This window comes from Hyla sarda, chromosome 5 (assembly GCF_029499605.1).
Source record: "Hyla sarda isolate aHylSar1 chromosome 5, aHylSar1.hap1, whole genome shotgun sequence".
NCBI lineage: Eukaryota > Metazoa > Chordata > Amphibia > Anura > Hylidae > Hyla > Hyla sarda.
The window spans coordinates 293,696,953-293,712,548 of NC_079193.1; the positions used below are offsets into that span (position 1 = coordinate 293,696,953).

Below are 15,596 nucleotides of genomic sequence, written 5' to 3' on the forward strand. Positions count from 1 at the left end.
TCATAGTTGGATCAGCCTGTAGTGTGGTTTTCCACTTTGATTTTGAGTGTGACTCCATATTCAGACCTCCATGGGTTGAAAAATGATTTCCATTGATACTTTTTCTGTGATTATGTTGTCAGCACATTCAACTATGTAAAGACGAAAGGATTTCATATTATTAGTTCATTCATTCAGATATAGGATGTGTTATCTTACTGTTCCCTTTATTTATTTATTTTTGAGCAGTGTCCAGAGCAGGAGAGGTTTTCTATGGGGGATTTGCCTCTACACTGGACAGTTCCTCACACGAGCAGAGGTGTCAGCAGAGAGCACTGTGGTTAGACTGGAAAACTGCACAACTTTTCCTTAGAATATCTCTAGTATACAGCAGATTTTTTTTTTTTTAAGTAGAAGAAAATTACAAATCTGTAACTTTCTGGCACCAGTTAATTTTAAAAACATTTGGTTTTCACAGAGTACCCCTTTAACGCTTATGTCTGTCTTGAATAAAAAACATATAGTGATACCTACTATAACAGTGTCTACTGACCTTTCACATGGGATTTCCAGGGCAGTCACCTCATTGAATGGGAGGGTTCACCACAATCTCAGGTATCCCAACATTGATCCACATTTTCCTTGTTTAGTAGAGAGGCCCCTATACGTACAGTGTCTCATGTAAAGGAGTCCACTCACTACTTTGTGTAGCAGCAGAGAGCCATTTCTTCAGTGTTGTCACATGAAAAGAAATTTACAAAACGGTCAGAGGTGGACTCGCTTATGTCAGATACTGTATTAGATTGTTGGATTCCTCAAATATCAGTAACATATAGGCAGCTTTAGCCTACAACTAAAACCAGGTATTTTATCATAGATGTAAACATTTTGCTGAATTTCTAGTCATTCTCAATCTAGATTCAGAATCTATTTTTTTTTCTCTGAATTTCTAGTGACATAAATGTTGTAAATTCCACTGCCGAATTGATCTAAGTTGTCATTCTTTTGATGGAATACATTGCCATTTTTGAAGACTGCACTGTCCGTGTGGTAATGGTGCCGACTGAATCAGTTGCACTTAGAATATCTGGCTGGAATTTTTCTAGACTGAGATTCTGTTTCTGGAACCTAGCCTTAAATTGTATGTGTCTAATTTTGCTTAATTTCTAGTTGTATAAATGTCATATACCCAGCGGCAGTGATTTGGTAGCTGATCTAGTTTGTCTACATGCTGAAAGATAGAATCTGCCAATGGGGAGTGTTCTTCTCTGAACTGTCTCTCTAGAGAGCAAACACAGAATACTAAAGGCTTTCCATGGGAATGAGGAGCCATGTGGAAGTTTTCTGTGCTGTAAGGAGAATAGAGAACAGTGGAAGGAAGCCAAGGCCTGACTGGAATCATAAATGGTCCTCTGTGAATACCCAAATGTTTGTCCACCTGTGATCTCCTCAGGCTGGTAAAGTGGACCATTAGGATATTATATGGGAACCTTTTAACTCCTAATGGATCCATTAGAGTAACATTAGTAATGCATGACCTTGTCTACCGAGGCTTATTTCTATTTGTGATAAGTGGACACTGACAGTTTCTAGCTCTGCAGCTGACTTGTCCCTTTCTATCTCCCATTGCTGATTGCTCCCCTCCTCCACGTAGTAGGCCTACACTGTTTAAGGGTCTATTCACATGTAAAGTATTCTGCGCAGATTTGATGTGCAGGATTTCAAGCTGTGTTCAGTCATTCTGTTTACATTGAAATCTACAGCAGAAAATCCTGTGCATCAAATCTGAACAGAAATACTGCACGTGTGAATAGACCATAAAATTACAAACCATTGTCAGCAGAAAAAGACCACACTGTCCATATAGTAATGATTCAATGAGTGAGAGAACCCTTTTTTTTTTTTTTTTTTTAATGTACTAACTTTTAATGCAGATCCAATAATGGACATAGAATTATACAATTTTAAGTTCCCCACGTGGGACTTCAAAGTCTATCATTTGAAAAACCTTTTGACTTGTTTAGGTGTTCACTAGGGATGAGCAAATCTAATCTGAGGAATCCGAATTCGTTACAAAGTTCAAGAAAAATGTGATTTTTAACGAGTACGAATATCGCCGCAAATCATTTTATTAAACTCCATTTAATGCGGTCCAGGCTCCAGGGCATCTAAAATGGCAGATCCACATGTGAGGACATGGGACAAGGAATCTTGGGAAGGTGGGAACAAGGGTAGGCAGGATGACCCTGAATCGCATGCAGCCCATCAGCAGCCAGCCGCCCCTGTGATGTCACAGCCCTATTTAATTGGCAGCCATATTGCGGCCAGTCACTTCAGCCTTTCACTGCAGAGAGAGAGAGAGAGGGACAGACGGCATTGTGTTGCACAGAAAAGCTTTTTCCAGCAGCGTTTCACCTCCTAGTCAAGTCAGCGTTTTGTTGCGCACACAGAGTGACAGCAGTGTGTGTTTCACAGAAAAGCATTCTTACTGCAGCAATTCATCTCCCAGTCACTGTCTACAGCGTTCTATTACAGAGAGCAGTGTGTTGCATGGAACAGCAGCGATTCAGCTCAAGCACAAATCCTGCATAGAAGCACTGATAGGGAAGGGAGTGAGATTGAAAAAGAGAGAGAGAGAGTGCAATTTTGGGTGTAGTACACAGCTGTGTGCTGCAGCACATGTGTGTATTGCTGGTGTTGTGCCCATATATATATATATATATATATATATATATATATATATATATATATATATATATATATAATTTTTTTTTTTTAAGCGTTCTGTAGCACATTTTTCTGCCCTCATAAGTGCGTAGCACTTATGAACATCTAAGTGTTGTACCATTTTGTTCCTGATAAAGTCTTAAGAGCCTAGTTACTGTAAAAGGCCAGCCAAAAGTACACACCTGCTGCTGTTGTAGATTGTACTCTCCTCATATGTCAGGCAGAGAAGTGCCAGGACCTGCATAGAGGAGTGGCAGAGGCCTAAATTCATCAGGCGCAGGCATAGATTGTGGCAGCAGGAGTTGCAGCGAGAGGCCTGAGCTCCCGTTATCGGCTACCGGTCGTGTCTCGACCAGCAACCCATCTGCCTTCATCGATTGGTTAACACGGTCAGCCACTTCATCTCAAGTGACATCTGATACCCCCAGTAAACAGTCGATGGGTTCCTCAGACACATCCCTCAGTTATCATGGCCCGAGAGCAGTCCCTGTCCTCCCATTGTCTCTGTCCTATGCTGTTCCCTCCCCTACAGAAGTATCTTATGCTGTGGGTTCAGCTCCACTATTCAGTGAGGACAATCTACTAGAGGACAGTCAGCAGTTAATGCCCAGCCAAGAAGTGGAGGAGACATCTGCTGGTTCCTCAACTAGGCGGGCAAGTAGTGATGAGGAGATTGACATGGGAGGTGGTGTTGCCAGCGTTCAGGGTCCTGAAACAGACACTATTGGGGAACCTGAGGAGTATATCAGTGATGTGCAGACACTACTTGATGATGATGATGATGATGATGATGCTGATGCCGATCGCCATCGTTTGCAGAAGGGGCTTCATCATCATCATCATCATCATCATCATCAGGAAATGAAAGTTGCCGGTTTGCCTGTGAGACAGCAGCTGAGCCAGCAAGGTGGTAGCATGGTTGGTAGTCAGAATGGTGGCAGAAGTGGAAATTCTGGAGCCAAAACGTGCCCTGGGGAGACCACCTGCTTTACAGCAGCCTACCTTAGCAGTGGAACAGGGGTTCCTGATGACGACTGCAGTAGCAGTCAATTAGTGTGTTGATGGGAAAATCGTCTACCCGGCGGTGTGGCAGCTATTCATCAAGCATCTGGAGGAGGTTAACATAGCCATATGTAAGATGTGTCGGCAGAAGGTGAATCGTGGCCAGGGTCGCAATGTTGGCACCACGGCCCTATGTCAATATATGCTTCACCACCATAAACCGGCCTGGGAGAACCGTGGCTCTGATGTTGTGGTCCAGCCTGCTCCATCACCCAGTGGCACGCCGCTACATGTTTCAGCCAGCCAAGGCTCCACCACCTCAGCTGAAGGGAGCTGTGTGTGTGTGTCATACCCTCCTTCTGTCGCTCCAGATGCTTTTGCTCCTCCTACTTCGTGTCAGTCATTCCGCCAGCAATCAATCGGCAAAGCCATGTCTAAGAGAAAACAGTGTGCACTCACTCATCCAACGGCGCAGAAGCTGAATGTGGTCCTGTCAAAGTTGCTGGAGCTGCAGTCCCTCCCTTTTCAAGTGGTGGACTCTGCACCTTTCAGAGAACTGATGGTTTGTGCCAAACCGAGGTGGAGAGTCCCAAGCCGTCATTTATTTGCGAAGAAGGAAGTACCATCCCTGCACACTTTTGTGGAAGAGAAGGTGGGCCAGTCCTTGAGCCTGTCGGTGTGTACAAAAGTACACCGTCTGGAGCAGATGTTTGGAGCTGTAACTACGGTCAAGGACAATACATGTCCTTTACGGCCCACTGGGTAAATGTGGTTCCTGCACAGCAACTTGGACAGGTCACGCTACTTCCTCCTCCATGCTCTCAGGCCGTTGGTCCTGTGACGGTGTGCAACTCCGCCTCCTCATCTTTCACCGTGTCCTTAGCCTCCACTGCACGGACAAGTCTCAGTGCCCCTTCAGCATACCATGTGTGCAGGGCACAGCAGTGTCGCACTGTTCTTCACATGGTTTGCCTTGGCGAACAGTCACCTGGGGATGAACTGCTAAGTCATTGATAAAGAAATCTGAGCATGGCTTACTCCACGAAAACTGGAAATGGGAACCATGGTGACTGACAATGGGAAGAACGTCTTGGCTTAGCCATGCGCCCTAAATTTCCTGAACGGTTTCCCCCCCCCCCATCTACAAGACATCCTAACAATGGGAAGGAAACTTTGCATGCACTTCAGCCACTCATACACCCCAAAGCACACCCTCCTGGAGCTGCAGCGTCAGAACGATATCCCCCAACATAGTCTGATTTGCGACGTTGCCACACATTGGAATTCCACCCTCCATATATGTTGGACCGACTATACGAACAGAGTAACTTCAATGTCAACTAGTGGCAGCTCATATGTGACACCTGCAGTTTTGCTCATGCCCTTTGAGGAAGCCACATTATTAGTCAGTCACCAGGATTACGGGATGAATGTCATTCCACTTCTTCATTTCCTACAACACGTCTCGGAAACTATGGCTGGTCAGGGCACTGGAGACGTGGCGCCTACATCTCGCGGCCACATGAGCCCTGTGGGGGCTGAACTGGAGGAGGAGGGGCACAGTTTAGGTTTTGTGAAATGGGCGGGTTTTTCTAATCATCTGACAGGAGAGGAGGAGCATGAGCAGCCAGAGGAGCTAGAGGGTTATGAGTAAGGCGAGACAGAGGACCCAGACACACCGTGGCAGTGTGCAGTGGAGATGGATGCAGGAAGTCCCTCTGAGTCACTTGCACAAATGGCCAGATGCTTGCTTGCGTAGCAACTGCCGAATTGTCACCATACGGCAGAGGGATGACTTCTGGCTCTCCGCCTTTATTGGACCCTTCCCGCACAAAATGGGGACTTTTTTTTTTTTTTTGTTTTGTTTTTTTACACCCACTGAGAGGGAGGACAAACTGACCTACTACAGAGGCATCCTACATAGTCAGTGGGCCGATGCCTATCTGCGCCATCGTCCATGCGCTCTGGGGGGCCCTCTGCGCTCACCTTCCACTGCCATGGCTGCTGTGGAGGGGTGGGGTGGCAGGAGCAGTACCAGCTCCATCAGCAGCAGCCTGAGTCTACAGTCGCTGATGAGTAACTTTCTTCACAAGCATAGTGAAGCAGTATAGTGAAGCAACTCATCAACAGCAGGTACACCTGGAGCAGGACCTGAACCAGCAGTTGGTGGCATACCTTGACATGCCCATGCCAACACACCTTGAAGATCCGCTGGACTTCTGGGCAGCCAAACTTGATTTGTGGCCGCAACTAGCAGAGTTTACCCTGGACAAGCTGTCCTGCCCAGCTAGTAGTGTACCATCAGAGCGGGTGTTTAGTGCGACGGGGGCCATAGTCACCCCAAGGAGAACTTTTTTTGTCCACGAAAATGTGGCGAGAGTGACCTTTGTGAAGATGAATCAGGCATGGGTCAGCCAGGATTTCCACCCACCAATGCCTGAGGCATGAGAGTAGATTGACCATGGTGCCACACCAACACTTCACAAATATGGATAGTGCCAAACAGATTTGAGGTGCTGCTCCCCAGTTACAAACATTCCACCCGTCGCCGGGTACTGGTATTGCCACCCACCGCACGACTCTGTCACCGGGTCAATTTCAGGCCCCCTGATGTTGCTGCTGCCACCTCCAGGCTGTTTCATTCAGCCACTATATGGTCTCCTCATGCTGCTGGGACATTACCTAAACATTTTTATGGTAGCACTAGCTACGATAAATCTTCAATATTCATATTTTAATCTTGGGGATTGTGAGGCCCTATGGTCTCCTCATGCTGCCGCAAACTCCAGGCTGTGTTATTCAACCACTATAGGGTCTCCTCTTGCTGCTGCCAATTCCAGACTGTCATTCTGCCAGATTATGGTCCCATCATGCTGCTGCCACCTCTAGTCTGTCATTGTGCCACCATGTGACATGTGACTTTGTTGGATTTGATACTTACAAAGTCATAAGACAAAAAGAAGAAACTCCAGCTCACCGGTAAGTATGCAGTTCGCAGGTTGAAGAGGTGTTCAGGCAGGGAGCATGAGAGCACAGAGCCGAGCCATATTCTCGGTTAACATAATCCAGATCCAAGGAAAGGGTGGGGGAGGGGGAGGATAGGGAAACTCCAGCTCCACTTGGAAGTAGAAAAAGTTCCTTTTATTAGCGATCCATAAAAATTGAAAAAGGTAAAAAGGTGCAAACAAAAATCAAACGTGCATGGTGAGTTAAAATCTCACGTCCACGACGCGTTTCGGGCTGTCAAAAGCCCTTAATCCTGGTGCATGGTTTGTCTACCTCGGGCTGCTTATATATACTGGAAACCTATCACTAGGTCACATGATCACAGACCACGTGACCATAACATCTGATGCTTAATTAACTCTCTAATCATAGTACGTCTTAAAATGAATAGAACCATATAGAAAATGTATCCCAATCACTCGCATGTACTGAGAGCATCATTATCAATAGATATACGCCAGATCATTTCTGTAATTCATCCCTGCTGGAAATCTAGTTTCCAACATGAGAATCCAATACGCCTCGCGTTTTAACAGCAAACAAGACCAGTCTGCGCCTCGTTGAGGAGGGGGAAACCCCTTTCAATGCCGCATACTTCAATGGAATTAGGATTGCCCTGATGAACCTCAGCTATGTGCTTGGACAAACCGGACATTGAACGCGAGTTGAATACCGCAATGTGTGCATTATGCATATGTTCATACATGCATTTTTTTTTTCAATTTTCTAGTTGTACAACCAACATATTGTTTTTTGCAATCTCTGCAGGTAGCCACATATGACATGTGTAGTGTCACAGTTTAGAAATGATTTTATAGAATATTTCTTGCCATTTACCATGGATGTAAAAGTATTGGATTTGGTGGCATATCGGCAGAGATTGCATCTATTTTTTAGCACAAATCCCTTTAGGTGCAACCACGTGTTGTCTCGAGATTTGTTTAGAAAGTCACTAGGGGACAATTGGTTGCGCAGGGTGCGACCTCTTTTAGCCAAAACATTAATCCCTTCCTGAAGAATAGTGTACAGTGTTTCATCTTCATAGAGAACAGGTAAGTGTTTCAGTAAGATGGATTTTATCTGTGGAAACTGCATGCTGTGTTGTGTAGAAAAAGTTACTTTATCAGCAACTGATTCTTTTTTCTGACTGTCACATAGTAACATGTTCCTGTCTTTATGTTGGGCTATACGTTTGGCTATACGTTTAACCTTAACCAGAGCCAAACGTATAGCCCAATATAAAGACAGGAACATGTTACTATGTGACAGTCAGAAAAAAAATCATCAGTTGCTGATAAAGTAACTTTTTCTACACAACACAGCATGCAGTTTCCACAGATAAAATCCATCTTACTGAAACACTTACCTGTTCTCTATGAAGATGAAACACTGTACACTATTCTTCAGGAAGGGATTAATGTTTTGGCTAAAAGAGGTCGCACCCTGCGCAACCAATTGTCCCCTAGTGACTTTCTAAACAAATCTCGAGACAACACGTGGTTGCACCTAAAGGGATTTGTGCTAAAAAATAGATGCAATCTCTGCCGATATGCCACCAAATCCAATACTTATACATCCATGGTAAATGGCAAGAAATATTCTATAAAATCCTATGTAAACTGTGACACTACACATGTCATATATGTGGCTACCTGCAGAGATTGCAAAAAACAATATGTTGGTTGTACAACTAGAAAATTGAAAAAACGCATGTATGAACATATGCATAATGCACACATTGCGGTATTCAACTCGCGTTCAATGTCCGGTTTGTCCAAGCACATAGCTGAGGTTCATCAGGGCAATCCGAATTCCATTGAAGTATGCGGCATTGAAAGGGTTTCCCCTCCTCAACGAGGCGGAGACTGGTCTTGTTTGCTGTTAAAACGCGAGGCTTATTGGATTCTCATGCTGGAAACTAGATTTCCAGCAGGGATGAATTACAGAAATGATCTGGCGTATATCTATTGATAATGATGCTCTCAGTACATGTGAGTGATTGGGATACATTTTCTTTATGGTTCTATTTATTTTAAGACGTACTATGATTAGAGTTAATTAAGCATTAGGGGTGTGAATCGCCAAGAATTTGGCGATTCGATTCGAATCGCGATACCAGTGTGGCGATTCGATATATCGCGATACCGTCTAGGTGACGATACATCGTGATATATCGCCCACCTGGGAGCATTCATAGATCCCAATAGACGCCGCTGTCAGCTTTGACAGCGGCGATCTAGTACTCCGGCGCGCACTTTTCTCATGTTATCCCGTCCGGGCTGCAAAATAAAATAAAACGCACTTTATCTTACCTACCAACGAGCCCGCGGAGCTCCGGTACAGTCCGGTACAGGTGTTCGGTCCCCGGGCTGTATTCTTCTTACTTCCTGTTAGTCCGGCACATCACATGGAGCTTCAGCCTATCACCAGCGGAGGCGGGACATCTCTGCGGCTGGTGATAGGCTGAAGCTCCATGTGACGTGCCGGACTAACAGGAAGTAAGAAGAATACAGCCCGGGGACCGAACACCTGTACCGGAGCTCCGGGGGCTCGTTGGCAGGTAAGATAAAGTGTGTTTTATTAAAAATTCCACATCCCTAAAAGAATCGATTCAAAAATATTTTGAATCGATTCTGTATCGGCAAATGAAAAATCGCGATTATCGCGAGAATCGATTTTTTCTTACATCCCTATTAAGCATAAGATGTTGGGGTCACGTGGTCTGTGATCATGTGACCTAGTGATAGGTTTCCAGTATATATAAGCAGCCCAAGGTAGACAAACCATGCACCAGGATTAAGGGCTTTTGACAGCCCGAAACAAGTCGGTGGACATGAGATTTTAACTCGCCATGCACGTTTGATTTTTGTTTGCACCTTTTTTACCTTTTTCAATTTTTATGGATCGCTAATAAAGGAACTTTTTCTACTTCCAAGTGGAGCTGGAGTTTCCCTGTGCTCCCGCACCCCCACCCTTTCCTTGGATCTGGATTTTGTTGGATTTGGTCTTTTGTAAACACACATTTTATTATTAACTCTTAAAGGGGTAGTCCAGTGGTGAAAAACGTATCCCCTATCCTAAGGATAGGGGATAAGTTTGAGATCGCAGGGGGTCCGACTGCTGGGGCCCCCTGCGATCTCTCTGTAAGGGGGCCAGGCTCTCCGGCCAGATATCGGGTGTCGACCCCCGCACAAAGCGGCGGCCGACATGCCTCCTCAATACATCGCTATGGCAGAGCCGGAGATTGCCGAAGGCAGCGCTCCGGGTCTGCCATTGAGTTGTATTGAGGGAGTGTGTCGGCCGCGGCTTCGTGCGGGGGTCGACACGCCCCCTTCGCGCGGGCTGCCGGGGCCCCGTACAGGAGATCGCGGGGGGCCCCAGCGGTCGGATCCCCAGCGGTCGGATCCCCCCCGATCAGCAACTTATCCCCTATCCTTAGGATAGGGGATAAGTTGTTCACCACTTGTTCACTACTGGACTACTTGAATTTAAAATTAAAAAAATCGATTGAGCGATAAAAATTAACCATAACTGATTAAATGAAACATTTGCACTTTCACAGTCAGGGGGGTGCTGAGAGGCAGGGGCTGGAACAGGTGGTATCATGCCTGGCGGAGGACCGCCAGTTCTATTTTAAGATACAAGTACAATCTTTTTCCCTGCAGCCACTTCTAGCTTTATGCACCCACTTAGCCAATGGCACAGAAGCTGAATGTGCTCCTGTCCAAGTGGACACTCAGAGTTTGGGGGTGTGCTGAGAGGCAGTGGATGGAACCGCTGGTAGCTCGTCTCGCGGCGGACCGACAGCTCTATGCTCACCAGAATGGATAATCAAAAAATTTAAATAAATTCAGTTAAATTTAAATAAAAATTACATAAAGTCTGTCACATCCAGACGCCTGTAATCTGCATGTCCTACTGCATAAAAGTATTATTTCACTAACACAGCACACTCCCTATGCATGTTAGGAAAGACAAAGTGTTCTACACCCCTATTGAGCCTCTCTGTAGGCCAGTAATAGCCGTTCGGATCAAACCAAATTTTTTCGGATCATTCGGCGAATTGGCCAAACTGAATTTTTCAATAATTCGCTCATCTCTAGTGTTCAATCACCAATCATTAGAACAAGCCAGGAGAAGTGTGTTCTAATGATCAGTGGGGATCTGAACACCCAGACCCAAATGGATAAATCTTTAAGAAATGTGAAAAGTTTTTATCAAGTGTTTATTTATTTTTATTTTTTTCAAATGACAGGGGTGCTTAGGCTGGGTTCACACTAGAATTTCTGAGTGTTTTTCTGCTTGAAAATTTCTGTGCAGCAGAATCCCATTGCTGAGATTCTCCTGCACAGTTCACACACACCAGCATTTCAGCAACGGAGTATCCACAGCTTAAATTCTGCTGCCGAATTTATGTAAATTGTCATTCTTTTAGTGGAAAACATTGCTATTTTTAAAGACTGCAATGTCCGTGTGGTCTTAGCGCCAACTGAATCAGTCACACTTAGAATATCTGGCTGGAATTTTTCTGGACGGAGATTCTGTAGTGTGAACCTAGCCTTAAATTGTATGTCTATTTTGTAATGTACAAAATGCCTAATATAGTTTATAATAAAATTATATAAATTACTTTAACAGGCTCAGACTGCGTTTGCAACAAATCCAGCGACTCCAGCTATTTTAGAGGAGGCTTCAGCATCCTCCTCTGCATCTCAGTATGGAGGTATTGTTTTAAAATTTTTATTTATTTTTTCTAAAAAAACTAAAACAAAATAAAACTGAATGTAAAACCTTGAGTTGTATTCTCGTATCAGGCTAGAGGAAATCTCATAACTTTTCCAAACTTGTGACCTAGAGTGCATAGAAGTAACTTGTATAGACATTACAGGTCTGAGATAGTAGAGGAAATATGTTAAATTAGTGATAAAGAATCAATAAAAACATTTCCCAAAATGAATATTTATTAGTGAGTAAACAATGGTTCAGTTAGTGACTTGGACACAATTAGTGTAAACGACACACTTCTTCATGCAGCCAATATTATAAGACCAAGGAGCCCTGATCTCGCCCTTGTCGGTTAATACCTGCCTAATAACTGTGTGTCTCCTGTCCTTAAGACCTGGGCCTACACTGAAACCTCCTAGCTCAGTAGGGGGACAGGTATATAACAAATGTAACATACAGGTATATATTGACTGCTGGAAACATTCCCATGAAACATGAAAATTATCAGTTCCTAACACACAAGTAGTATCAAAGGTAACGTGATAAATAATAAAACAATCAAGTCTGCGGGGTCTCCCAGGGGTTATAACAAAGTTGTCATCAATTGAACATTTGCATATCCAAGTGCATAACCGGTAAGATATCAAGATATACAGTCATGGCCATAAATGTTGGCACCCCTGAAAGTTTTCAAGAAAATGAAGTATTTCTCCACAGTGCGCAACATTATCAAGAAGTTTGCAACCCATGGCACTGTAGCTAATCTCCCTTGGTGTGGACAGAAGAGAAAAATTTATGAAAGTTGTCAACGCAGGATAGTCCAGATGGTGGATAAGCAGCCCCAAACAAGTTCCAAAGATGTTCAAGCTGTCCTGTAGGCTCAAGGAGCATCAGTGTCAGCGCAAACTATCCGTCAACATTTAATAAAGGGGTACTCCGGCGCTAAGATATCTTATCCCCTATCCAAAGGATAGGGGATAATATGCCTGATCGCGGGGGTCCCACCGCTGATTCAATAAAATAAAATAAATTGCTACTATTACAGTATTTAGGTTTTTTATCTAGCATTTAAAGAATACTTAAGAGTTTTCCACAATGATCTATCCCTCACATCCACCAGATATGTTCATGTGTGTCTGAAAGGGGATTATACAAGTATAAAGGAAACCTGTCGGGTACCCGCAGCCTCACACTGCTCCCAAAACCTGACCGATCAGGAGAATGGCATTCCAATGTTATTCTCTGAAAACTAAGTTCAAAGAGTACCTTTTTATTTTAAAAAAACTTTTGACATGTCATGGAGACGTGTTGAAAGCTTTGATTGGTACTGAGACCCCACCATTCAGAACAAAAGAGGAGATGCTATCTATGCCCTTTGGCCCCTATGGGCTCGGAGGACACAGATCGAGGGGGGGGGGGGGAGAGAGAGAGAGAGTGAGAGTATCTGTCTCCCTGTGCCGAATGAGACCAGACAGATCATCCACAAAATATCTTATTAAGTAAGGGGACATTTGTCTTGCTTTAGTTCATTTGTGTTGTCTGAAATTGGGTGAATGACCTTCTTGCTCTACATTTATATAGTGTGGAGTGTTTTTTTCTTTTTTTTTTGTTCATGGAAGGCTGTATTAATATTGTCTTGCTTTGTCTAGGCCTGTATCCCAAACTGTACCCAGAACTTGCTCAATATATGGGTTTAAGTTTGAGTGAAGATGAAATCCACAAGAATATGTCCATAGTGCCCTCAGCTGGGGTGAGTACAGTGGTAGAGTGGTCTTTTAGTATAGCCTGCTCCTTAGCAGCAGATAAGTGGTCACTTTTTGGTGCCTGCAAAAATAACATAAGAATAATACACATTATTTTGTCCGGCTGTTGGTGCTTTCTTCTGCTGGCTATAGACATGAGGTTTGTCTGAACACATCTACATTTGATGAGATCTGAGGTTTGTGGTTATTATACGCTTGGAAACAAAAGTTCTCTAGAAAAATTCCACCCAATGCTACTTTGTCATTAAGTGTGACTTATTGTTTGCATTTTTTTTTTTTTTTTAAACATCTTTTCATTATTATGGGGGAAAAAAAACAACAAAAAAAATATACACACCATGGGGAGATTTATCAAAACCTGTTGTAAAGGGTTTCACTCTGGGATCGTCCTTTGCCGTAGCCAAAGGACACGTTTTTCCACAATAAACCGGCAAACAATGAGTCCTTTCTGCAATTCTGGCTCCTCGCCAGGTTTATTAAACGGGATGCAGGATAAACAAAATATAAAAATAACTCCTAGGCCGTCTAGCCACTCACTACACATGTAGCATGCCCTGACTAATAACTGATGGGCTTTTCCCTGTCAGTTTAAACACAATAAGTCCTGCAGCCTTATAAGACACAGTTCACATTTGAACATAAAGTCCCATTCGTACAGCCACCTGCTATATGTTACAGGATCCGTGTCTCTCACTCCGGGAGTCCACGCTTGTGTCCTCAGCAGCCCTTGCTGTGCCCACCTGGCACTGGACACGGTGTCTCCCCCTCTAACAGTCACTTCTGTCTAGGGGAGAGCCCAGATTATTCTGTTTCTCTTGCTTTTAAGGACCCTTCCCCTTTCTGCTGCCTCATTGATTAGTCCACAGGTGGAGATTTCTGCAGGATCAGTGTGGGAAATGCACCCTTTCCTTGCCACACTGTCACACTGTGTAGAGGAAGTGGTGCAATTGATCATAGCAACCAATCAGATTGCTTCTTTCAAATTTTTTTTAGAGCCCTTTTTAAAAATTAAGTGATCTGATTGGTTGCTATGGGCAATTTCACCACTCTTCCTCTACACAGGGTTTGATAAATCTCCCCAAATGAGTACATAGAGAATAGGAGAGCTTGTAGTACACCCCCAGCATGAAAAATCAAGAGACTACTGGACTATAGTATCTGATGGATAATAATTTTCTGATCTTCTGTTGAGGCTGAACCCTAAAGAACTACTCTCTCCACACGTGGTAACTTTGTGCCCCTGCAGTATTTATAACAAGTAAAGAAGTATGTAACAAAGTTATCCAATAGTTTAGCAGTCTGAGGGGCAGCCATTAATCTATTATGTTAGAACTCTGCTTTAGAAAAACAACATACCTGCACTCTATAAACTATTAAGCTGCTGTGTCACGGGTATGTGACGGCTCATCTGTCTGCCCCGGGCAATCCTGTCCGTTCTAATATTCAGACTTAAAGTAGATGTATTGAAAACTTAACATTCCTGAGATTCTTACAGTGTAAATCCTTTTAAAGATCAGCGATTTTCCCTTTGTTGGTGGGTAACATGGTCAGACTTGTTACTCACCAACTTGCATTAAACCTTTGCATCCATTCCAGCACTTGCTTCCTGTTAGTATCTTCCATTAGATAGATATCTGGCTGCTCACCAAATAACCCCGTTATGTTTTAATTGTAAGACTCATACTATGTATTGCCTTTTTAATATTCTGTGTTGTTCTCCAGATGCAGGTGGCAAGACCTTCAGCCATAAATAACATGGTGGCCCCTGTAAGTGGAAGCGATCTTGGAATCCGCAGAGCAGAGATAAAGCAGGGGCTCCGTGAAGTTATACTGTGTAAAGACCAAGATGGAAAGATTGGTCTCCGCCTAAAGTCCATTGACAATGTAAGCTCAGCATGTGTCAGTACAGGGTAAAGCACGCACTTGGCTGTGTCAGCTCTCGTGTTTAAAAGTGTATTTTCTTTTTTCAGGGTATTTTTGTGCAACTTGTACAGGCAAACTCTCCAGCCTCTTTAGTTGGTCTTAAATTTGGTGACCAAGTTCTACAGATTAATGGTGAAAATTGTGCCGGCTGGAATTCTGAAAAGTCTCATAAATTTCTGAAGCAAGCCGCGGGAGACAAAATAACTATGGTGGTTAGAGACAGGTTGGTAGAATGACTTGCTAACAGTAAAGGGTCTTTCCTTTCCAGACAGTGGTGGCTGTGCTGTTTTTAGGGAGCAAATTGGATCACTTTTTTTTTTTTTTTTTCTTTTAAATAGGGAGGTCCCGATACAGATATTAGTATCGTATCTGGGCCGATACTAGAAATTTCCATGGAATCAAGGACTCGTTCAATGTCCGATGCCCTCTTCCCCGTTCTCCCATCCTCATCACAGCCGCTGCCCCGTCACT

The 15,596-nt window shown here is 43.8% G+C and overlaps 1 protein-coding gene across 2 annotated transcripts in view; it reads left to right on the forward strand.

The window, feature by feature from the left end:
• Positions 1-15,596, forward strand: part of SDCBP (syndecan binding protein) — a 42,840-nt gene that overhangs the window by 17,005 nt on the left and 10,239 nt on the right. For both annotated transcript variants that reach the window (XM_056522003.1, XM_056522004.1), the window contains exons 3-6: positions 11,353-11,437; positions 13,089-13,189; positions 14,925-15,086; positions 15,173-15,348. In XM_056522003.1, coding sequence (XP_056377978.1) covers positions 11,353-11,437; positions 13,089-13,189; positions 14,925-15,086; positions 15,173-15,348 — 524 coding nt within the window. The remainder of the gene's footprint in view (positions 1-11,352; positions 11,438-13,088; positions 13,190-14,924; positions 15,087-15,172; positions 15,349-15,596) is intronic.